Source organism: Oxyura jamaicensis, chromosome 4, assembly GCF_011077185.1.
Source record: "Oxyura jamaicensis isolate SHBP4307 breed ruddy duck chromosome 4, BPBGC_Ojam_1.0, whole genome shotgun sequence".
Classification (NCBI taxonomy): Eukaryota; Metazoa; Chordata; class Aves; order Anseriformes; family Anatidae; genus Oxyura; species Oxyura jamaicensis.
Window position 1 is genome coordinate 30150315 of NC_048896.1, and position 25988 is coordinate 30176302.

Below are 25988 nucleotides of genomic sequence, written 5' to 3' on the forward strand. Positions count from 1 at the left end.
GTTTGTATGCATAGAAACATTCTATATCAATAATTTCTCAATTCCCCCAACATGTTATAGTTTGACTTGTTAGCCTGACAGCAATGAAAAGCTTTATAATAAAATCTTTCTGTATTTAGGTCCCAATCTGCAGAAACACGTGCTCCACCATAAGCATGTGAATAGTTCCACTGAGCTGGTTATGCTACTCCTGTCTATAATGTTAAACACATGTGTAAATGTTTGCAGCGTTTGGCTTCAGAGGCGGCAGAAAATGCAGTCACTGGTTGCATGTTTTTAGGCAGGTTTTGTGGTGACAAACTGCCAGAAGTCCTTGCGTCCTCTGACAGCAGGATGTGGATTGAGTTCCGCAGCAGCAGCAACTGGGTTGGAAAAGGTTTTGCAGCAGTTTATGAAGGTTGGTCTCTTACAGCACTAAAGATTGTTTGGTTCTGGGTGAAAAGTCTTAACCAGATACTGTTGAATATATTTCTGACTATACATAGGTGTGCATATATAAGAAAATGAATTTGGTATTTTATTGCTAAAAGAGACTCGAAGATGTCAGCTTAGTAGATACATTTCGAAACTTCGTGTGATCAGATTTCAGATGACCTCTTTTCTAGGGACACCACTGATATTATTCATAATGTTTTTGCCTATTCTTTCATTAACTAAATGTGCATGTTGTACTCTGTGTGTGGAAATAATTTTTTGAATACTTTCTGTTCATTCTTCAGAAAATCTGACTAAAGTTTTCCATATGCTCTGGGATTACTTAATAAAGAGATATTTCCCACACTGAGTATATTAGGAAGTCTACATTCACCTGTTTAAACTAAAATAGAGCTTGTTTTCTTTAATATTGAACTGTAGGATTTAATTGCTATTTACAGTTCTTTACATAATTGTTAGTATGGATCCTGGAATAAATGCATTTACTTTTAATGAAAATATTTCTTATATTAGCTGTTGTTTCTTTTTTTCAAATTTACTGTAAGCCTGACCAAATATATAGATTATTACAGAATATAAGGTTTTCCTCTCATTTTTCTCTTTCTAAAGGTTAGTAAATATTAATGAAGAAATTATGTTAAATATATTTCAAAGGTGATCAAAAAGAACTATTGTGACCATTTAAATATATTCTGTAAAACATAAATTCAGGTCATCAGTGATTTCAGAGTCTTCCTCAACATTAGAAAAATGCTTCGCTCTATTAGAATTGCATTACATTGACTAACAGAAATATGTATAGTGGTCTAAATCAATTATGATTTCAATAATTTGTCCTTTATAGATTTTCTAAGTATTTTCTAGAATGATCTTCTCAATAGTTTTAAAAAGAAGAGGGGCATAAAAATGTCAGTTTGGTCATGGGGTACAATAAACGTCATTATTGTAAATATACTTAGATTTTTATGTTTTTGCCAGCTATCTGTGGAGGTGAAATCCACAAAAATGAAGGCCAGATCCAGTCTCCCAATTATCCTGATGACTACAGACCAATGAAGGAATGCGTGTGGAAAATAACAGTGTCTGAAAACTACAATGTAGGATTAACATTTCAAGCATTTGAGGTAAAGTGTTTTGACCAAATCCAGAAAAGCATCTAGTGAATGAGTAACAGTGACATTTAAGGGAAATCCTCATTAAACCTGTGGAGGAATTTATTAATTCTCTAGCAAAAATAACCTCCAGGATCCAATTCTACTCTCCATGAGACCTTCTGTTTTGCAGACATTTTCAAGAAGATTAAAGGTTTTTATATTATCTGTGTTATTTGAATTGGAATGTTTAAAATTCTGGCAATTGTTGCAGTTTAACAAATGCTCCAGTTCAGTAAGGCTGCTTTAATATTCTGTTAAATAACTGGGATTTTGTGTCTTTACTAAATCTTACTGTTAAAAAGAAATGTCTATCTGGAAAAAAAAACCCTGTGGTGTTTGGCTTTTGTTTTGAAAAAACAACAACAACAACAACAACAACAAAAACACTAACCAAACAAAAAAACACCCCACACATATATTATATATATATATATATGAAAGGCCTCCCTAAATTCAGTTTACAAACATATATTTAGAAGGGGAAGAAAAAAATTTGTGGTGAGTAATATCTGTGTGTCATTATCATACATCTTTCTATGTAAACATTGCTAAACAGTGGTAAACTTTTCTATAAGAAAGAAAAAACAATATTTCATAAATATTTGTATATACATACATTATACACTGACTTGAAGTTTGTAGAAAAATTTAGTAATATACTTGGAATCTGGTCTAGTGTAGACAAGATGAGCTCTCCCTGCCAAGAGCCTTTCAGATGCTATTTAGACTGCTTGGCCTGGCTCAAGGTTACTTAACAGAGAATCTTAGTCTCTCTTTTTAAGCAGTAACTTTATATAACTTACTGACTAGATACAGAGATTTTCTAGTCTGCCATAGTTGCTCAGTATTTTTTAGTGTGATCTCAAGAGAAATGGCTCTATGAACCTGCATAGGAGACTTGCCATAGTATTTGACTACCATGCAGATACTCAGTGTTCATGGTAATTTATTGCTTGCACTGACCCTGGTTTAGTTTCATCCGTACAGAGAAAATGAGAGCACAATTTTAGTAGTGGTTAAGGCTGTTGGAAGGAATGTTATCTTCCAGTTCTTTTGCAGGCTGTTTAGTATAATGGCACTCTCTAGAGGTGAAACGTGGACTGACACCTCCTAAAAACAGCAGTGTTGTTGGGTGATAGTCTCAAGCAAAAAGGTGTTTAGTGCTAGATGTGTTTTGAAGGAAAAAAAAATAAAAAAAGTCTCTAACAGCAGGGACTTGAAAGGCACACACTTTTCAAGGGAGAGTCTGAGCTGTCAATCCACAGTGGCAAGATGCCATTGAGAATCAAATGAGGTACCCCAGAAGACTTCTCTTACATCTCTTACATCTGTCTTTACTGCATTTCGTATTAGCTGGTGCGAATGAGCATGAGAGCTCTTTTGAAAGTTGCAATGAAGTGCCCTGCCTAGACGTTCACTGTTGGGGCTGATTTCCATTTCAGGTCCAAGTGCTTGAACGTAGGTGTTCTGTGTTTTGGTACTGAGTCCCACTCTGGACTCAATCCCTGGTGTGCTGCCCAGTAAAACAAAAAGTTTTTTGAAAATCACAGTTATTCATGCCAGATTAGATCAAAACAGTAAATGTCAGGCCAAAGAGTTATTGCAGTGTGTTTGTGAAAAAATTACTTCTCTGTCCTTTGAAAGGTACAGTTAAGTATGAGGAATTCTCATTATCCATATGTAATGCTAGAAAAAATAACTGTATAAATAACCTCCACTCTGAAATGAAAGCACAGGGGAAGCTGAGAATTTCAAACTGCATCAATGAGTCATCCTGTTTTGCCTGCGGTGGGCAATGCGTTTTCCACTGGGTGTGGGATTACTCTTTCTTACTTGGCTGCCTGGTAGAGAGCTATTCTTTTCCAGTACCTAGATGTCAGCAGAGATGCAGTCTGGTAACTCCATTGTTTTAGCTTCATCATTATAGCTACCATTATTAATACTCTATTAATACTCAAAGCTACCTACATTATACTATAATACTCTGGCTACTTTTATTAATACTCCAAGAACGAATGTTCTTTGAAAACCAGTGGTCCTTGAGTTTATTTTTTTAAGGACCTGTGTTGGCAGGCAGTTTTACCAGCAAAGGCAGTCCTGAAGATCTGTAGGTCTGTGCCATATTAATCTCCTTCATTTGAATGGCCCTGTTAATATCCACACAGATAATGTTCATTTAAATTATTTTTACATAATTAAAAGAATAAAATGTATCCAGCTTCCTGAAGGACTGGTGTTAAGGGTTCCGTTAGGGATATATCCCCACCTTTTCTGACTAGTCTACCACTTGAGTCGGATATACCTGAACTGGAATTTATCAACAAATAAATTAACAATAACAAAAAGTAACTCAAAGATTTCTCCTGAAATGTAATTGCTCTTGGATTTGCTTCTCAAATCTTTGTATTTTGATAAAATCTTTTGCTGTTTTAATTTTTTCTTTCCTGCGCGAGGAACTATAAAACAAATGTAGTCCAGAATTTTTACGAAATACATTTTAGTCTAAAGTCACAGTTCAAAACTGGAACTATGTGCAAGAAATTTTCTTGTACAAATTAATGTTGAGAAAGTAGCTGGCTTTCCATTTAACTAGGAGATTTCTTAGTGTTTTCTTGTGCTTATGTACCTGTCTTAGGTATTCTTCTGGTATTTTTTCAACTTAATTTACTCATGCCATTCCAATTCTGGGTTTCTTCCAAACTCTTCAGATTCAATGGTACCTTTCATTCTCCTAAAAGAGCTGCATTTTTTTTCTGTAAAATCTGTTTATTTATTTATTTATTTATTTATTTATTTATTTATTTCTCTTGCTTTTGCTAGCATTTTGTTTGTTTCTTCTCATCCACATGAAATTTCAAACTTGTGAAATGTTACTACTACAGTAAATAAGTTTTTACCATATTAGTCCAGTTATACAACGGAGCTCTGTCATTAACCCAAGGAGTTTTTCTATCTTTGTAATAGGATGAATAAGAAATTACTGCAAGTGTAATAGAACTTTGAAGCAATGTTCCCAGATGACAGTACCACAATATCCTAAAACCTGAGGTTCACATAAGTAAAGCACATTTTAAAGTTTGTTTTTATTGGTTATCAAGGGCCTTAACACCCGTTATCACTTCTCAGAAACACAATGCTTACCTGTTCATTTATATATAGGTGTAACTATTTTATCCTTTAATATATTAACATATAATAATAATGGCATTATATTAACATATAATCATAATGGCATCACTTGTAATAGTAGTACACTGAAAATAAATTGTTATGGTAGAATGGCAACCATTTTGAATTGCTGCCAAAAATAAGGAGTGATTCTCCTTAACCAACATTTTACCTCAGTGGGAATTTGGTACATGTAACTCAGAGCTGCACATAGCCTTTAAAAAATAATAATTTCCATACTGCCCATTAGAATGTGGAAAATATGGAAAACATGGAAACATGGAAAAAAAAACAGATATTAATTAAAAGTCTTGAGTCATGAAAAGACCACAGATGCGTGTGGGGGGAAGTACACAATTCCCTCTTTGATTTTAATGGGCTTTGGGCCAGGTCACTTCTTTCTACATCAGAGTGCAATATGATTTTTCTGAGATAACAAGGCATGTTGGAATATGATGTCATACATTTATTAAGATTAATGAAAATTTTGGATCAGTGTTACAGTGTAGAACACTTACCATTGCTCAGGTAGACACATGCCTAACCACGTTAGTTGCAAACATGCGGTTGCCACTGAAGTTGGTAAGAGGTAGTTGCACCCCAGACCTTTGTGACTTTCCTCTCATTTCCCTAACTCTGGTCCAAAGTAGTTCCTGAGCAGACAGTTAAGCAATTACAGTAAACGGCAATATGGATTGTGCCAGAGAAATGAGTGGGAGAAAATTATGTATGTAAATACTCAAAGAATCAGAGTTGGAAAGAAGACAGAGAAATTTCGTAAGTGCCATATGTTGATAGCATTAAATTGAAATAAAATCAAACAGCCCCTCCCCCTAGATTTCCTTCTTATATAAAGGAAGCAGAATTCCTAATGTGCTAAATGAAAGCTCCTTAGTCTGTGGGGGTTCCTGAGATTAGTGGTGGTCATAATGTGCAACCAGAGCAGAGTGTCAGCCGCTGCTTGTACTAACTGCATAGCTTCTGTGCAAGTAAAGTTTTATCAGAAGATGAGATGTGGATTTTTGTGGGTTTGGTATGGTTTTGATTTGATTGACATTTTAACAGAGTTTGGATGGGCTGTACTGAATCTGAGTCTTCTCCAACTCCTTCTCCCTGACTGTTGTCGTCCTCCTCCCCTGCCTATCCCACAATTCAGACATTTAGTTGAACAACTGTTTTCTTAGAGGATTTAGTTTTGAGTGATTGGATTTAGATAATTCTTTCATAGCTAAGGTGCTATATTACTTGAGTAGCATGAAGTAATCCTACAGAAAAATGACCCAGATCAATATTTTAAAAATATTTTTATTATTCTTTTGGGAATTATATTCTGTCATAAAGACAGGCATAATAATTATCTAGGCTCCAGATAGTATCCCATTCAGTCTGCCCCCGATTTGGTGCAATTCCTGCTCTGACTGACTCTGCAAATACTATTATGTAAAGAGCATACCACTTACTACCCCATGTAGAAATGTACACGTGGCCACTCACATGCTAGTCTGTGCTTGGCTGTCATCTGGAAGATTGTTTAAATAAGAGGCACGTTTTTAGTTGCTCTAGTTTCAGTATGTTTCTCTGACAATATGACATAGATTCACTCACTGACCCAGGAAGTTGGAAAACACCTGAAATCAGGAGTCACGCAAAGGAAACTAGACATATCACCTGCAGAAGAATCATGATTTTTATTTATTTATTTATATATATATATGTTCTATTGTCTGCTTAGTAGCTGATAATTTTAGAAGTGTGTTTGGGTCTAATTTTTTTGGGCCCCAGATGCCGCAAACTCTTCATGCTCTGTATGAAGAGTTTTTTTTTACAGTTACTCTCAAACATCTATGGATACTGGCAAATGCAAAAATTTTCACTGTGTTGAGAATAATGGAAAAAAAATTGATCTCTACCTGAAATAATACAGGTTGATTATGTCTAAGAATCTTACTCATATTGAGCTTTTCGTTATTTCAAAACCAAGTAGAATTTCTGACCTGTTTAGTCATTGAACCATTAATTTTGTATACTTGAATAGAAGTGTACGTGAGAAAAGAGAAATTTACTTGAACTCAGAGCAGGAATTTGACAGAACATTGGGAAGCTTAGAGGCAACCTTTACTTTGCTAGTTACTTTTTCCCATTTAAAATTCTGTATCTTGTGTAAAGATCTCAAATTATTCTACTTAAATATATATATGTGTGTCTATATATATATGTATATATATGTGTGTGTATATATATATATATATATATAAAGAGTATAAATGATCTAGTGATGCTGCTTCTTTTCCTCACCTTCCTTATGCTTGAATACTAAACAGAACCCCAACTTTATTTTATTTTTTTTTATTCTGTTTATTATCTGACTGATATTTGATATTTATGGTCAAGTTCATATTGATCCTTAAAAATATTTTTTAACAGATTGAAAGACATGACAACTGTGCATATGACTACTTGGAAATTCGAGATGGAACGAATGAAAACAGTCCTTTGATAGGTCACTTTTGTGGCTATGACAAGCCAGAAGACATTAGATCTACCTCTAATACCCTGTGGATGAAGTTTGTTTCTGATGGCACAGTTAACAAAGCAGGATTTGCAGCTAACTTTTTTAAAGGTAAATGTTAAAGCACATTTTGGGACCTGTGAACTTTTTATCATTTGTTTTTGTACTAGCAAAATTATGATAGAATATTAATATTTTTGAACCTATTTTTACTTAAAACAGTTCTGTATTACCTTCAACATACTTTTTACCTGGGCATGTGATTTTGTCAAACAATGTTGGTGAAGACATTTCAGTCTCCTTGTAAAAGGTCTCCAAAGAATGAAGGAACATATTCAGTACAACTACCTGCTCTCTTCAGGTTAAAAAAAAAAAAAAAAAAAAATCAGATTGGTTTTGAAGCACCTTTGAAACATATGTAGTCTTGTAAAATATGCTAAATGTGTTCTCAAATATAAAGTTCATCTGAGGAATAATTTAACAATGAATCACATAGGTACTTCACAGCTAGTAGAGATAATACGTTATTCCTTTCCCTCCCCCACCCCGATGCATCTTGTTCACTTTAATATCAGTAGAATGAAAACCTGGGATTTGAGGATTCTGTTAATCTGTTTTTGAGTATGAATTCAGGATAATGCACAAATTGATTCTGTGGGAGATAAAGTGCCCTTCAAGTGACCCTGCTGCAGATTTTCAATCTTTCCTTCAATACTTTATGCAACCTTTAGATTAACTACTGCTTAAATTATTGTATGTTGCCCACCAAATGCTTATAAATTAGGTCCACAGCTGTCAGTAAGTATTGTTGTGAAACAAAAAAAAACAAGGCAAAACAAATTCACAAAAAGACACATTTTTATTTTCTCCATTGCAGGTCTCCTTAAAATTTGAAAATGCTCTAGTCAGCATCCACAGCATTATGTAGTACACCTTATAATGGCATGCATACAGCTTTCTGGGTTAATATTGATCCAGCAATTACAGCTGAGGAAGGTAATTATTTAACACATTTTTGCATTCTTCTCTGTCTTGGCAGAGGAGGATGAATGTGCCAAACCTGACAATGGTGGCTGTGAGCAGCGCTGTGTAAATACTCTGGGCAGTTACCAGTGCGCCTGTGATCCTGGCTATGAACTTGGTCCTGACAAAAAGAGCTGTGAAGGTACAGTGTACTGTTATATTATCAGGTCTCAACGCTCCCAGGCTGCGATCACTCAGATGAAACACCACACCTTTTGTGCACTCTGCCCCTAGCAATGTGAGGTCTGTGGAGCAAGCTTGGAAAAACGGGACTGCATTGGAAGCAGTGCTACTGAGGCCACAGCTGTCATCTCCATCTGAAGTCTGCTACCAATTTAACTTTCCAGGTTTTGCTGGTTGTTGACTGGAAATGATGCGAAGCAGAACTTTGTATTTTCTCAAACCACAAGTTGTATTACTCATCATCATGAAAACAAAGTCTCCCTCTGTATGCAAGGAGAGTCTTATCAGCAGAGCAGTATGCTTCTGCCTCAGTGTCAGGAACTTGAATGATCCCACTCCTACTGTCTACCTTTGCTTGTGGAAGATCTTTTATTCTATCAGGATTCTTTATTCCAGTTTGAAACTAGAGAACTCTTCCCTGCTCCCAGACAGATTTTTTTTTTTTTTTTTTTTTTTTAATGCTGGAAACAAATTCTGCATTTTAGGGGTGAGGAAAGTTTGCTCAAATAATTCATCTGTAGAAATAAAAATCTGATAAATGGAAGTCAGTGTAAACATATGATTGGACTGAGATAAGCTTTTGCACTCTATACGTATTTCATATCAAAGGAAAGAAGCAAAAGCACTTGATCATTACATAGCAATTATTGTTTGATAAACACCAATAAATTCAGGGATAGCACAAATTATTCTCATCTCAGTTCATCTGTTTGCATTTTAGTGGTGGATGGAGTTTGAAAATTGAAGCACTCTTTGTTATGGTTTTCTTTGGATATGACTCACTGGTGTCTCTCTCTTTTTTTTTTTTTTTTTTCCAGTTCCCTGGCTTTCACTCATGATTTGTCACAATTTAGGGGTAGTTTTGTCTTTTTTTTTATTTTTTTATTTTTTTCACTTTTGTTCTTTTGGTTCTGTGGTTTTTGTTTGTTTTGTATGTGAGGTAAAGAGAGTCCTTGACTGCAGACACGCTAGACTGCAGCTCTCATTGAGCTTGTTTTTTCCTTTTCTCCTCAAATTCAATATTTCTGATGAGCACATTAGAAAAACAAGTTATTTCAGAAAGTCTAGTGTATTAAGATTTCTACATATTAGGCAATGTGCTGAAAATAATGTTAATCTAATGGGGGCCATGAAGACAGAAATAGGACCTTTGGTCATCAATCCAGATTTATGTAAGGAACTTGGCTTTATCTGTCTGATGATCTGCATCCAAACATTAGGGAAGATTCCCAGTCTTTCAGAAAACTCTACCTTTCTCCTCCTATAAAGAGAGAAAGAATACCTTCTCAGCATGCAAACCAGGAAAGCAACTCTGGTAAAAGCAGAAGTCATCCTAAATAGTGCAGTGCAGTATGGAGCAAAAGCCCTGAGCTTTCCCTAGAAGTGTATTGTTCCACATGATGTATTTACTCACTGTATGTAGACACTCACTGGAAGGCAGAATTAAAATCACTACATTGGTGCAGTAAGCATTACATCCTAGTTACAATTTGGCCATTTGAGGGATGCCTTCAGCTCAGAAACTCTGCCCAGTGCTTCGCTACAGTGTTGACCTGCACAGAAAATTGCTTCATGCTGGTCTAATCCAAATCTCCCCTGCTGGCAGCATAGTTGAGGGTTTTAAGAATTTTTCAGTACTTCCATGTTTCCCAACACTGTCTCAAGGAACAATGGAGTGATGCTGAAAACCAGGAAAGTGAAAACAAGCAGTTAGATGTACCCTTACTCCAGACTGGATCATTTTGGGGTACAACTTGTGTCATCAGAGTGCTGTCTTGAAACCTGTGCAAGGTCTATTTTGACACACTGCAGTCTAAGTTCCCCCAGCCAAGGTTAGATGACGTTTATGTGTATGCCAAGAAGTCTTCTGCATGGGAAGTAACGTGCCCAGAGGAAGAGTGGTATGTGTCTGGGTTACCCAGGTGTGCCATGACACGGAAACTGGAGTGTTTTCCCAAGCATGAAAGTGCAAATGTAGTATGTGAAGCTGTTGGCTAAAAGGAAATAGCCAGTTTTCAGTATGTTCAAATAAGCACTGAGCATTAGCACAGAGCAGTTGGAAGAAGGAGGAGCTGCCACCCATCAGCTCCTCAAAGAGATTTGTGGATGGTTTCCAATGCTGTCACAGTACTGTGATGGTACAAATGGAGCAGAATGTGACTGAGAACCCCTGTGAATCCTATTATTTATTTATTTATTTATTTTCCTCAGATGGAAAAGATTAATGTATTTATACTTTGCTATCTGAAGCTGCATTCACACACACAATACAGTATTGTCCTGTTGTATGGGGATGACTTATTTCCCAATATATGCCAAATAGGCATTTTCTGTTATTTCAACATCCGTACTTCAGCAAAAGTAATTGTATCTGAACAGCATGTGACTGCTGTCCCAAAGAAGTGACCCTACCTATTAGGTTATTGGGAGCATGTATATGAGCTGAGACAGGTAAGGTAGATTCTGGATCAATAATCAAGAAAAGAAGGTGAGGCAATGTGAAGTGCATCTTAAGTAGTCTGTCTGTCAGAGAAAGGGTGATCAAGGTCCTGGGGAGGGTGGTGAGGTCAGAGGACTTGCATGGGAAAGGCTCTGAGAAAATAACCAGAGTCTCTGGAGGGAAGGGAAAAGAATGAATATGATAACGCCATGTGTAGTCCTGAAACTTATCTCCCACAAACCTGCAAGCTGTTTGAGATAGGGGCTGTCTCTTTCTCTTTGTTTGCACCAAGCATGATAAAACGAGATTCTGATTAGTCTGACTGGACATTACAGTGGTGTAAGTATTGAGAGGACTGAATCTGCTCAGTGTGTTTCTGTTTATAGTAAAACAGTTTCAGTCCAGAAATGATGCTCTCCCTTTTCATTTTACAGCTGCTTGCGGAGGACTTCTGACAAAGCTAAATGGGACTATAACCACACCAGGGTGGCCCAAAGAATATCCTCCAAACAAAAACTGTGTGTGGCAGGTGGTTGCCCCGACGCAGTACCGAATTTCAATGAAATTTGAGTTTTTTGAGTTAGAAGGGAATGAAGTGAGTAACCATGAACAAAGAGCTGCACAATCTGTTGCACACTAAACAGTTTAATGAGTGTTCAAAAATAGATATTGTCTTATAAAACCATTGCTTAACTGTTCTTATGCTGACAGTAACCATATATATTCTTGTTTTCGTTCTGGGACTGTTTCTGGGTTCTTTCAAAACAAACATGGAGAGAATAGCTCTCTTTTTACATATCATCTGAATGTATATGTTGTACAAGAAATTTAAAAGAAATGTTCTCTGCTGAGTCTCAGCTGACTTCTTTTTATCAACAAAGTAAAACAGAACAAATGGCTGAGGCATATTGGAAAGAATTCAAGACAAGAAAATCTGGAGAAACCAAATTGTCTTTACAGACTATGACTACAAAGAATACACATAAGGTTTGGTTAGTGATGGAGCCAGGGAGCATTTAAATCACTTGTGAGCATTTCAAGGGTGAATATTTTAAAAGGAGCAGTACTAGAAATAAGGCATAATAGAGTAACAGTGGTCTTTGAAAAATGGCATTTTTCTCCAAATGAGTCTGGATTGGGTCTTAAAAAACTTTAAAAAGTTTTTTGTGCTACTTTGAAAAAGCTGCATAGCACAGAACACCAAACAACCGTGATGCCTCTGCCAAAGACTCTGTTAGGAGTGGGTTATGCCCCAGCCTCCAACACTGAGCTTGACTCTCTTTCCAAGCATCATGTCGGTGGAGCCCAGGAGCATGTAATGCCTGCTGGAGGTGGCCTACACTGAGCCGGGCAGCCCAGGGAGTACTTGCATCATGTCCTGTCCCAGGGGGTTTTGTCCCCAGGAGGGTCAAAGGGGCAGGGCAGAACCCATCCTGTGGGAAGGTCTCCTCCCTCTAGCTCTAACAAAGTGTGTGTGTGGGGGGGAAGGGCTTACAGGGCTTAATGGGTGCCTACAGGTAAACCATGAGTTTCAACATCAGCTTTTTAGCCTCTTCATAGGCATGACTGTCATACCATTGAGTTCCTTTGCTACACTCATAAAACATGTTTCCTGCATTTTTTTGGTACATAAGGCTGATTTGCAAGTAAGGTACCGGAGGTGTAAGGAAGTTATATCAATTTTCTAAGGTCATGCAAGACATGCAACTTCTGCAGATCTGAAAAATGCATACATAGATGTTTTCCAATGTCTAGAGCTTTGTTTTGACCAATGCTACAAAGCCTGCTTTGACATTATAAGATTAAATACTAGTACTAAGAAAGGTACCTGTGGAAACCAGAAGACACATACAATATCTGGGACATTCTAATGTATTTTCTGCGTGCAGACATAATGTCTGTCTGTATACATTTAGCTAATGTTCTAATTTTGTTGTTTTAGGAGATCCATGTAGTGCAAAGTTTAAAGTCTTTTCTAATACTGTGATTTTAATATTATACATTTACATTTAACAATTTTAGTTTTACAATTAACTTTTAATTTTATTTGTATTTTTTATTGTTGTAAGAAGGAAGTTAGACCACTCTGAAATTATGTTTCATTTTTAATCTAAACGTATAACAGTATCAAATGTATAACAGTATCAAAACTCATCACTGATGTACTGCTGAAATTGTTGGGATTTATTAACATTGAGTTATATTTGAAAATTGCAGGCATTAAAAATGAATTTGTCTTACAATTCATATAAATCAGCATGTGATAGTAACTCAAGTTTTGTATAACTTTTCATCTTTATATTGTATAAATGTGGTTTTAACTGAATTAGTCACTTTCCAACTCTGAAACATATGAAAGTAATTCCAGTAACAATAAAAATTGAGTTGTAATCTAGAATGTAGTATATTAAAAAACAAAAAAAGGCATTGACAACTATTTAATATTTCATAGACAGAAATCACAGCAAAGGCAAAACACCGTTTTCCCTTCCAGCTCCCCTGACATTTCTTTTATGACTATAAATTGCAATTTATGAAATACAACTTGGATTTAATGGACAATCTAAGCTCTGTGTGAATCCTCCTGGCCACTGTTTTCTCTTAAGCTATTAATTGCAGACAACTGGGACATTTTTGATTAAATGATTGATAGCTGAGCCTAAGAAGCTTAGAAGTTTTTGGGTGGAAGGCTTTATGTTGGCCAAGGGATTATGCATTGAAAGTATTATCATGAGTTGTAGGCCTTGCATAAGGCTTTTTATTATGTTATTTTACTTTATTTTTAACCATTTAGTGAAAATCACGTGTTAACTCTCCAAATTATACCTATGCTACTGTTAAAGAAAAATTCACAGAGCTAATAGTGCAGATTTATATATTCATAAGTAAATGTTTGTCTTCAATAAATTATGTCAAAAACCTATCTTGTAAGATTCTAAGTGAACACATTTTTTTTTTCTTCCTAATCTTTAGGGTGCAAACAGGAGAATATTTGTAGGTTTTAGGTATATGGTTTATAGCTCAAAGATAGCTATAAATTGTAGGGTGAATATTTCTAGATTTTAGTCTAATATTGAAATTCTTAGTTTTTAGATATAATGGACATGTTAAGAATTTAAAAATAGAAATGGTAGGCAGATTGGGGATATATTTTTTATATATATATGTATATATATATATAATGAATACAATCACTATGTCTTACTAACCTTAAAATATTCTTACATAAAATCAGTGAACATCTGTAAGCATTTACAAATGTTTGCATAGTCAGGAAAAAGCGGAACAAAATATTAATGTATTACTAAGAGGCATATTACATTTGAAGTTCTTGCATTTGTAAATAATTTCATACTTTTGTTTAGCTTAAAGCAAAAAGTTTAGCTTGTGAAAACAAAACAAAACTCTCTGTTCCCAGGTTTGCAAATATGATTATGTGGAGATTCGTAGTGGCCTTTCTTCTGATTCTAAACTACATGGCAAATTCTGTGGTACGGAAGTGCCTGAAGTTATCACCTCGCAGTACAACAACATGAGAATTGAGTTCAGATCTGACAATACTGTGTCAAAAAAAGGCTTCAAGGCACACTTCTTTTCAGGTATAGAAAATCACTCTTGTGTACCTATGAGTGCCTCTGAGCACCTACTGCCTGGGTGGAGTGAACACAGTGTTTTGATATGAAAGTGAGCAGCCTTTCCCTTATTATTTTCCTTGTAGATTTAACTTGGTTTCATTTGTCAAAGTATGAACCATTCTTTTTTCTTAAAATACTGTTCTGAATTGTAGTATCTGTATATCGTAGAAAATACATAGAATGCATATATATATATTTAAATAAGAGCAGAAGTAAATGAATTTTGTGGGATAAGGCCAAAAAGAGGAAATTTAATAAGTGCTCCTAATTTTCTTTTAGATCCCAAGTTCTGTTGCTATTTTTTCAAATCCCAGTTGTAATGTGATATCAATTACATGCTATGTATGTTTTTTTATTATTATTATTTATTTTTTTATTCAGGTCTTTGAGTATATTGCATTAATTATGAAATTACCACTTTGTGGTATAGCATTTGCTTAACATTACTGTTTCTTTCTTTCCAGACTGCACTTCTTAATGTTATGCAGAAGAATAGAGTTTAAGGCCTTGCCTTTGCAAAACATTGTCTCTCTTTAGTTGAGTGTAATTTCACTGGGCAGATCAGAGCTATGACAGTTTATATCATTTGAGGACATGCATTGTTGAATAAGTTTAAACATGAGTGAAGCTCAAGATGTGAAGAGAGATTTGCACAACAGTGGTCTTTGCAGTTACCCATTGAGACTAGATTATAATAATCTGGCTGTGGTAGAATTACAACTGGTGTTAGAGGTGTAATCTTGCTTAGTGCTATTCTTGTGCACATACATGCATAGGCCTGTAAACAAAACAACTAAACAGTTTCCCCTCCCAAAATTCTGAAAACTATCCAGAAGCATTTGGGATTTGAATTTTACTCCAAGTTTTTCCATAGCAGTTAAAAATCTGAATCGGGAGGATCCTGATTGCGTTTAGCATGTAGCAAAACTAATGTATTGTCTGGTGTATTACCAGGCACCATTATTAGGGTTTGTTCTCTAGAACTCTTTAGCAAAGCTGAAATGAGAATGGTATTTCAGTGGTTAGCTTTAATAATCTTGACTATGGCAAAGAAATATGAATCAGTATATTGTGTGATAGAGGATGTATAAAGGATGGACAGTGAGGAAGATAACTATCAAAACAAACAGATTAGAGATTCACAACTTCCAATGTTTTCCCATTATGACTTTGATGTTTTTCTTAAGGAATGATGGAAAATTAAAAAAAGGGATTTATTTTTCCACTACTTTTTTGTCCTCTAAAGCATATAACCTTCTTTAACAATCAAGTTTCTCTGGTCATAGTTATTCAGATCTGTCTTTACATATAGTAGTAACTTACACTTTTAAAATAATACTTTACATTAGCAAGGACTTTTCAAGGTTTACTCAGTATTTATAGTTAATATGCACACAACAGAGCTTCCTCCTAGTAACACACAACTAGTCATTTCAGGTAGGCCTAGGAGCATCAGCAGGAATTGTCACATATTACGACTTTTTACAAGAATATATATTGACATGTTCCACTTCTAAAAATAGCTAGTAATAAGTTGGTTATATACTTTCAGTATCTGTAAAGCTATGGCAGATAAGATTGGCAATAATTGTTCTGTAATTTGTAAGAATTGTAGTTCAGAAATTGTGGCTTGTGGACTTGTTGCACATGTACACATTTAAGTTCAGTTAAATTTTGTTTCTCTTTAAAGTTATACTTCATTTTCACTGATTTATGTATATATATATTTGATTGTTTAAATAATGTATTAATATTAAGAATGTGGTTTAGGAAGAGCTCAGGTCAACGCTATATGTTTAGGAAAGGCTGGGTTGTAATTCATGCAATTCAAAGCATCAGGTTGTAATCCTTCAGTACCATTATTTCGTTTGTCTCTTTCACTTCAGAATGAATTATTATTAATATTAGGTGAAAAAAGATTTTTCCTGGTAAGTTGAAAAAACTAAGTTATAAATGACTCCATCAATCAACAGAATAAATTCATTAGCTGAGGCTGTTTTTTAATGGTGTTTTTTAGGTGTTTTTTAATGAATAGGAATGAAAGGTGTTTAGAAATAGAAAGGTGTTTTTTAATGAATAGAAATGTGTTGTATGTCCAGAGTATAGAACGTATCCAATCCTCTTCAAATAACTATAGCTTGATATAAGTAGTTTTTGAGTTTGTAATTATATAAATCTACTGAATGCTTCATAATTAATTTCTGCTATAATGTCTGCTCTTATTGCGTGAGTTCAGACATTTTTTATTTTTTTCTCAATTTTCTGGTTGTTATTCTTTCTAGAAGATTCTATTAATCTGTGTTACTTGGCTTACCACATTTGACGGTATTTCCTGATCAAAACTGAAAGTTTGTAATGCTTGAGACAAATCAAACTTTGAACTCAAACGTGAGGCTTACATCTCAGAATAATTGAATACTACTCTCATGACTGTCAGAAAGTGTTATAATTTTCTTATTCCCGAATTCCTTAATATGAACATTATATGTGATTGATCCATCAATTAAGCATGGACTTGAGACTTCACCTCATGTGCTTTGAATTTTGTGGGTTGATAGATGATCACTGTTCAGCTCATGATTATGAGCTTTTTATTTCTTGCCTCTTTATAAACTTGTCTTCAGAACACAATTTCAGAATTGTATCTGCCAAGAAATAGTTAATATTAGTTCTTGGTGTATAGGGTACTTGCTGGAAGGCATTTAACAATTTTATCAATTAAATCACAATAGAAGGATTTGTAAGTTTTTAGTTATAACGAAGCATTGGGAAAAAAAAAAATCAATGAGTAGAACAGTGCATTTTGCAGTCTATTCACCAGAAAAAGACATCTGCGAAAGTTAACAAGTATGAAAGTTAAGGACTGTACTGTGTTCCTCAAGTAGAGCCAAGGAACTTTTTTTTTTTTTTTTTTTTTTTTTTTTTTTTTTCCATATCTTTTAGTGGTGAATCCTGCAGCCCGGGCTACAATTGAGAAAGTATGGCCCAGCTCCAGCTCAGATGACAGAAAGCAGTTTTTGGGTGATTGAAAACCAATGTGATAAACTGTGAAAGCAAACATTGACACAGGGCAACACATGACCTGCTCTAGGAAGCTATTTATGTTGACGTAAGAAGACATGTAATCATGTTTTTGGCTGTTAAATGGTGTTAACAGCCAGTCAGGTGCTATTGGAAAGTGAGAAAAACTTTTTTTAACATTCTGTAGAATTTACATTCGATGGGACAGTTCTGAAGAAAGCTCAGTTGAGAGCCATTATCTATCTAACTGCCAGGAAGAACGTTACATGGTATAATCCAGTTTATTGGGTGTAGAAGAGAAACTAGGGAGTCATGCCATAGTCATTTTTTAATGCTTTTGCTAAAATTTTTTGGAATTGGATAATAGGCTTCTAACTAACAGCTTCCAGAAGTGAGGTGTGGTGTCGTGCCCCCTTCCCCCCTTTCCCCCCAAGACCCTTCTCTTCTGTTTTTCTCTCTCTCTCTCTCCTCTTCTGCTTTTGTTGGAAGTCAGTGATTTGTTCCTATCTATTTGACCCATAAGAATAAGGGAGTGTACAATAACTCCACAAATTTACTCCAGGAAGGAAAAAAAATGTTAGAAAAATTGTTCTGTGATGTTCTCCTCTCCACGCGCTGTGATATTCTGGACGTCTACCTGGGGAGCCTGCTCTGAGGAACCTGCTTTGGCAGGGGGGTTGGACCCGATGATCTTTCGAGGTCCCTTCCAACCCCTACAGTTCTGTGATTCTGTGATTCTGTTTCTGAGAAGCTAGCTTAATCGTTTATTTAAATCACTCTTTCTCTAGTGGTATACTTAATACCCTGCTATAATGTCATTAACTGCCTACATTTATCATGAATTTTAGTTGTGTGATTTAAATATGTGATTCTTTGCATGATCATTCAAAACAGGTGTGGTAGGTATTTGAAATAGTATAAGAATGAAGTTTGGGACATTTTTTCTTGGTATCAATTCATTGAGAAGTTAAAAAGAGAAACCTAGGATGTTTCTAGCCTTGAGCAGATCTGTTCTGGAGCACAAACTCATCTCTGGTGCCATCCTGGTACATTTTTTTCCACAGACAAGAAAGCTGCCTGCAAAGAGAAAATTTTTGTTTTTGAATCTTGCAAGGACTTGGTACAGGTCCCTTCAGGCCGAGTACGTATTATTCACAGACTGGTGGCCTCTGAGGGTCTCAGAGGTACGACCATTTGTCCTCTGAATGATTTAAATCTAACATTTTGTTGAGAATGGATCTTTCCCTGTTCTGAATACTGGAATGAAAAAAGAAAGAAAGTATCCATTCAAAACTGGGAGACTCATTTCCATCTGTCAGCATAACAAATGGCTTTGTTTTTACATGGCAAAACATTTGTTCCTATAACTAATACAGACTAATTGTTTTTTTCATTTTTTTTTTTTTTTAAACTGGGCAATCAATATGACAGGAAGTCTGTTACAAATTATGAAGTGTGAGGAAGGCTTGTTCAACAGTTGCATCCTTGATTAACCATCTACAAATAACTATTGTAGTTCAGATATGTCCCCAAACTTCTCCATTCTACATTCTGTGCATTGTTTTATAGTGATTTAATCTCTGAAGAGGTCCAACATTGGACTGTTCGCTTATGCACCTGTCTCAAGAGATTATTTTACAGAACGCATACTTAATGTTAAAATACTTTTCCCTATTTCATGCTTTGGTGGAAGGTGAAAATTGAGAGGGCTTTTATTCAGAATTTGCATACATACTCTGTACTTGAAAGTTGAACTTGAATGCATTTTGAGCTTGCCTTCCATTTATTATTTTATTTCGGTAGAAGACTAAACTTATGCTTGGGGGGGAAATACTGAAGCATTTTCTTCCTATTACATCTAATTACATCTAATTTGCTTTTTACTACTCTTCATTTGTAACATGGAATTAATTTATGATAGTGTTTGCTTTTGCAAAGATGAAAGATTAAATATTTTGTTTGAAATTGGATGAATTTACTACCTCAGTTTGAAACCTGCATTGCAAGGTGCATAAACAGTGTATTTTTGTGCTTTTATGCTTCTTTCATCATCAAAATGACAACTAATATAAGCCTTTGGATGTTTGATTCTGGGATCTACATATGTTTTTCTGCTGTTACTTAACCTTCAAATCTGTTCACATCTGCAGAAAGCTTCCAAGACATTTTGGTGCAAACAGATTTGAGATTTACAGCATTAAAATGCAGTAGAAACTTGGGTTTGACTTGCAGGATTGTTCTACATCATCATCTATTACAAGGAGAAACTGATTTTTCCTGAAACACCTGCAAGTCAATGAGTCAAGTGTTGCGTACATTTTAGCAGATAAAGCTGATATGTACGCAATTACAATGCAGACTTTCTTTGTTGTTTTACTGAATATAAGCAACTATAAAGCGAGGGAGTAAAATACATTAGTAAGACAACAAAAAGAGACTTAAATTATCCATAGCGGTTTGTAATCTATAGAAATTCTTACTGTGCCTGCTATAGTCTGAACATCGCATGTTACCTTGTTCAAAGATAACACTCACTGCTGATTTCCAAGGCACATGAAGCTGAAGGGGCTGCATGCTCTACATTCCAGCTCTGCAACTACTGGGCCTCTGAGATGACCATGGTTCCTTTGCTCTTTTTCTTCTTCTCTTTTGCATGTTGAAATGGTGGAGTTTGTAAGATAGTGTGTATACTTGGGTGTGTTTGTGAGTATATATGTATATACACAAATGTAATAATATATGTATATATTTTTATACATCAGGTTTTGTGTGTGTGTATGTATATATACGTATACAAATATATATAACCATACACACACACGTGGGTGTATGTATGTGTGTGTGTATATATATATGGACATCTCAGTAGCAGTATGCCTCTCTTAATGGACTGGCCTCACCTAAAATGACAACAGCTGACATAGAAGGGTGGCAGCTGAGGCCTCTTCCTTGACTGACAACCTGTTAATTTAGTTTGGCTTTTCTCCATGCAATGAATTTGTAGCTGTTTAATGCAGGTCATATTTCCTCCCCTACTCTCTGTTTTTACTTCTAACACACTAAAAGCTCTTTTAAGGGATTATATGTTAATAAACAGAACTGCATGCTATATTGTAGATCTCCTTGAAATAATTAATACCAGTTTCTTTTGTATGTTTTTCAATGAAATGTTTTCCTTTTCAAGATGTTCTCTAATGTCCAGATTTATTAAAAGTAAAGCACACTGCCTGTATGGTGGAAAGAAAAATCATCTTATTCAGAAAGTTTACGTTTAGTCACTCTTTTCTTACATCTTTAATGTGCAGAACTTGAAATCTTGCTTGGCCTCTGTGTGCCTTTCAAGATACTACAGTTAAGTTGTGGAATTTGCATAAAGCTTGAATACTTTGTGTTGTCCATAAATTGCACTCCCATTGTTCACCAAAATAAATATTGTGTGATATATTTATGAAATCTTTACCAGCTAGACCACGTGAAGGAGTAAATGCTGGTAACTGTCTTACCTCCTTTGATTTAGCTTGTTTGTTTTACTATTGTTCACCTCCCCTAAGAGCTATCCCTCACTTCTTAGAAAGATGAGACAGGATATATGTGCCATGGTGCAGGCCGAGCAAAGAGTAGATAGAAGTTAGGTACCAAAAAAATGAGAAGAAGGACTGTACCTTAATTTCTCCTTTTCTGGTAAACCTTTTTCTCTTTGGTAAAAAGCACTACTGGTGTCTGTAATTCTCACCCATCCTTGTTGTGTATTTCTTAGACAAAGATGAGTGTTCAAAGGACAATGGTGGCTGCCAGCATGAGTGCATCAACACAGTAGGAAGCTATGTTTGCCAGTGCCGAAATGGATTTGTGCTCCATGAAAACAAGCATGACTGCAAGGAGGGTAAGCAGTATGGCATTTGGACAGTAGATGATACAACTCTTTCAGAAAGATCTTTGCAGATATTTGTTTTCCAAGGAAAAGAAAGGAAAGAATGGGATCATGCAGTCATAGGCATTTGGACTTAATTGCTCCCTCGCACCTCTTCCTTTATTCCCTCCATTCATAGCTCTTGTGTGTGGCTGAGTTTGAGGTTCCATGGAAATGGTTTAAAAAACTTGGAGAAATTGGCCACTCAGCTTAAACGGGGAGTGCTACTTTTAGTAGTGCTGTGAAATGTATTTAGAGCTGTGACAGAATATTTATCTTATGAAGTACATAACAGAGGGACAAGAGTTTTTGGAGAGAAGCCTGGTAAAGTTGTGATTTGCTCCCATTAGTGGCTGAACCCCAAGGTAGTGGTGAAACTGTAGCTGTCTTCATGAAACTCCTTTCAGGGTGTATTTTAGGGGACATATTCAGACAATCCAAATTTCAGTCAAGTCTCTATGCATCTTTCTTCCCATTTACTGTCTAAAGGTGTAGCAGCCTCAGAAAACAGTAGGCCTGGGGACTTAAGTAAAATTTAGATTATCTGCAAATGAACTCTACATGTGCAATATCATAGGAGCTACTGTAATTTCTCAAGGCTGTATTCTAGCATGGATCTAATTTGCTACTAAACATGTGTCCTTTGTGAATCGCTTGCCTGGTGTTGGGATGATACTTGCCTCCTCTTAAAGATTCTTGCCAAATAATGCTCTGATGTTTATAAAGCAAATTGAGATTGTTAAAAAATGAAAGACAAAAGGAGATGAAGCAGGTGTTTTTTCTTGCTTGCCTTCTCTAAGTTTTAGGTTTTTCATTTATTGAGAGAGGCCCTTCTGGAAACAGTTAGGATTTGAATGACTAAGCTGTTCTTGGTACACACTTACAATTCAGTCTTTGCTGTTTTCTGGTTGTATATATTTCTCTAGAAACTGTGGTTTAGAAATCAAAATGATTGCTGTGTAGCAGCAGCATGAAAATTAGAAGAGAGAAAAATAAATTGTTCAAGAAATACCACTTGAAGTTGGATTGGCAAGATTTCTCAAGTGGATATGTGGATTCTCATACTTATTTGCAAGCAGAATGGGGGGGGGGGATTAACAGCATATTTAATTATATTTGAATACTTTGTTTATTTTTATTTTTTTACATATTAAAAAGTAATCAATTGTAAAGAACAATATATGTTTCATGAATCAAAGCATGCTGGGTTATTTGCCATAAAGTGTTCATCAAAGGGGAGGAAAATAATCCTGCACACCAAGAAGGTGCTTAGCTGCCTTCCTTTCCACTCAGTGGGTCCCCTGGCAAGCAAGAGTACTTCTCTGGCTACCTCTGAATATAGACCCCCATACTAACTGATGCTATTACTGTTGGCATAGCTGAGTGTGAACAGAAGATCCACAGTCCCAATGGCATCATCACGAGTCCCAACTGGCCCGACAAATATCCCAGCAGAAAGGAGTGCACCTGGGAAATCAGTGCCACCCCTGGGCAGAGGGTCAAATTGGTGAGTTTCTACTTTCCCCTTCCTTTTGCTCCTTTCTTCCACCAAACCTGCTTCTTAAATGACTGCACTCAGTGATTTGAAATTGTTACTCATATTTACTATCCAATCTGTAGCCAAAGGTAAGCTGTTTTAAAAAAAACTGCTGACTGACTCCTGTTCATTCCTGGCAAACTGGGGCTGCTCAGTATCACAGAGCTGTGAGTTAAACTTTGTGATGATTGCACTCTGCAAAGCAGAGGGCAGGAGGAATCCTTTTCTCCTATGAGACTTCAGAATATCAATGTTGATATATATCAATCATAAAATTTGCACAAAGTTTTGAAGAATATGGTAGAGGACATTTACACAAACTCCAATAATATACAATAAGCAATATTAGAAGTTATGAACAGGCCCCTCCACACACCTTTTGCATTTCTATTCTTCACTTTTTGAAGGGGAAAATAAGACCCAAAACCCAAGAGTCTGAACTTCTTATTTAAAGGTGGCTCCAAATTTTAACATAGGTAGAAGAGCAACTTAAGTAGAATTATGCGATCTTTGTGTCTAGCTGGCTGAAGACAGTTCTGATGGCTGAAGACAGACTAGCCGAGCTCAGGGAGCTCTGCAGACCTGCTGAAGTTATGTAACATCTTTACAAAGCCAAAGACATGGACCTGTCCAGGAGGCTTGTCTGCTTTGAGCTCAGCCTCAGTGTTTCTCGGTACTTGGGGGAGAGCCACATGACTGTCTCTGCAATACCTATGGCAAATGGCTCCTTGGTTCAGTGGTGAAGGAATTCCTCCCATCGTTTTACATCTTTCACTGATCTGAAAAAAGGGGGCTAGGTTTCTAAAGAAATTATGTTTAGAATCCATGCACAGAACCTTCCTTACAGGTGTTAAAACAATAAAAAAATGTGCTACAATAATACCTGTAGAGGAAAAAAACTACAACAAAAAGCACCAGTGACACTTGCGCAGGCACGCAGAGTCTTTGTTCTGAAGACCTTAACAATGTGAACACGCTAGATTTGCAAATGAAAATAAGAATTGCAGTACACACAAAAATGCCACAAAAAGGAAAACGGGAGTCAACCCTCTTCATAACAGAAGATGATTTAACAAATGCTTTGGAGCAAATAAACTTAAGAGATTTGTCTCTACTTCAGAAAGGTAGAAGCAATAACCTAGTTTGATATGGGGATGAAAGGGATATTGCCATCTCATAACTCCTGACCTTAGACACAGCCATAACCTCTGTTACTGGTGCTGATGTGAGATCATTTGTTGATTCCAGTTCTCCAGAAGCAAACTGGTCAATGTGTCCCTACAGAGGGTATGTGTGATCTGCCCATTTAGGGGTGAAAAACATGTTTTTGATTCAGAAGGACTTCCGTACTTCCAATTAACAGTATTTTACCTTGGCTGCATAAAACAAAGCCGGCCAGACATCTGCATCTGCATACTATTAAAGCTTTTTTGGTGCTTTTAACCTCAGCAGGCAGAATTCCAACATTTATAATTCTTCATTGAAATATCACATGGATCTATTCTAAAAGAAAAGTTTTTGTTGTTGTTGTTGTTTGTTTGTTTGTTTAAAATAAATTGTATTTTGACAATGAAATTGGAAAAACTAAGAATATCTCCATGATTTAGAGTCTGAAATACACTTTTCTGTGAAACCAGTGGGGTCAGTCTACTAAATGCTGTATGTATTAATATCTTTAAAATCTGTCTAGTGCAGCAAAATGCCATATTATTAATACCAAAGCAATACTTCCACTATAGATAAATATTTTTTCCTGGACTTCCACACTGTATTTAAGTTTACTCCTCATGGTTTACTTAGCCAAATTAAACAAGAAGAGAATTAATTTCTTTATACTAACAAATGACATGAATTGTTAGGCTGTGCTTCATTTTCTGAAGGATGTGTGTGTACAGAAACTAATCTTTTCTTGTGATTGCTCTCACTCTGATGATCACTGAAGTCTCTTCCTAATAGGGATGAAGTTAAGCATTTGGTGTAATTAAGAAGCCTATGAAAAAAAAAAATGAATATGCGCTTGAGAATTTTTACATGAAATGTGAAGATAAAGACAGCCTTGAAAATGTATGTACCAGAGAGAGATTTTCATAAGTTAATCAGCCGGATGTTTATAAGAGACAGACTTAAGTATCCCATTCAGGCAGCTATCCATAAGTGCCACCAACATATCTAGTCAGGAAAGTGCTATAGATAGGCTGGCTGTTCAGAAGCTGTACATAACACTTCCGAATACCATTCCCCCTAATAAGACAGTCAGAGTGGTAACTGTAGTGATGGAGGGGTAGGTATCGAAAAGTATTTGTCCCAGGAAAGGCCAACTGTGATTTAATTATTACTACCAACTTCACTAAGTTATTTTTGAACACTGTTGACGCTGAAAATAGTAGAGAGAAACTTATCACCAACTCTTCAGTTATGTTCAACTTCAAGTTGTGTTGGTTCTTCCCTTACCAAGCCTGTTCACAGCCTGTTGCTAGGAGTCGACCACTTTAAAAAAATAAGAAAACAAAGGAGATTGTCTCTGAATGTTTGAAAATGTTACTTTGATCTTTTTAAAGACCTGATATTAAGATTTGCTTTTCCTTTAAAATAACATTTCTTTGATTCTATTTGTAATTTCTAGACTCAATTGCTAGACTGTCAATGGATTTAGGATTTTTTTCTGTTTCTTCTTTGTGGGACCCAATATAATGTACCATCTACCTACAGGTTTAAGAATCTCAGTGATAACTCTAATATTAAAAAGAATACTTGTGCCTTACAGTTCATGGTGAGAGGCACTTCCTAGAGAGAAAACTTTTGTGCTAATGAGAAATGGACAAAATTTGTAATTTTTATTTTAAAGGAAAATTGGATGGCATCTATCACTGCTGTTGACTCCAAATTGGCTTAACTCAATTCTGTATTTGACTTAAACTCTCAGCTTTCTCTCTTTCTCTCTTTCTCTCTTTCTCTCTTTCTCTCTTTCTCTCT

At 35.8% G+C, this 25988-nt stretch overlaps 1 protein-coding gene across 4 annotated transcripts in view; it reads left to right on the forward strand.

Moving 5' to 3' along the window:
* Nucleotides 1-25988, forward strand: part of TLL1 (tolloid like 1) — a 132356-nt gene that overhangs the window by 97821 nt on the left and 8547 nt on the right. For all 4 annotated transcript variants that reach the window (XM_035325312.1, XM_035325313.1, XM_035325311.1 and 1 more), the window contains 8 exons: nucleotides 281-397; nucleotides 1414-1559; nucleotides 7182-7377; nucleotides 8306-8431; nucleotides 11347-11507; nucleotides 14331-14511; nucleotides 21326-21451; nucleotides 22858-22985. In XM_035325312.1, the coding sequence (XP_035181203.1) occupies nucleotides 281-397; nucleotides 1414-1559; nucleotides 7182-7377; nucleotides 8306-8431; nucleotides 11347-11507; nucleotides 14331-14511; nucleotides 21326-21451; nucleotides 22858-22985 (1181 nt within the window). The remainder of the gene's footprint in view (nucleotides 1-280; nucleotides 398-1413; nucleotides 1560-7181; nucleotides 7378-8305; nucleotides 8432-11346; nucleotides 11508-14330; nucleotides 14512-21325; nucleotides 21452-22857; nucleotides 22986-25988) is intronic.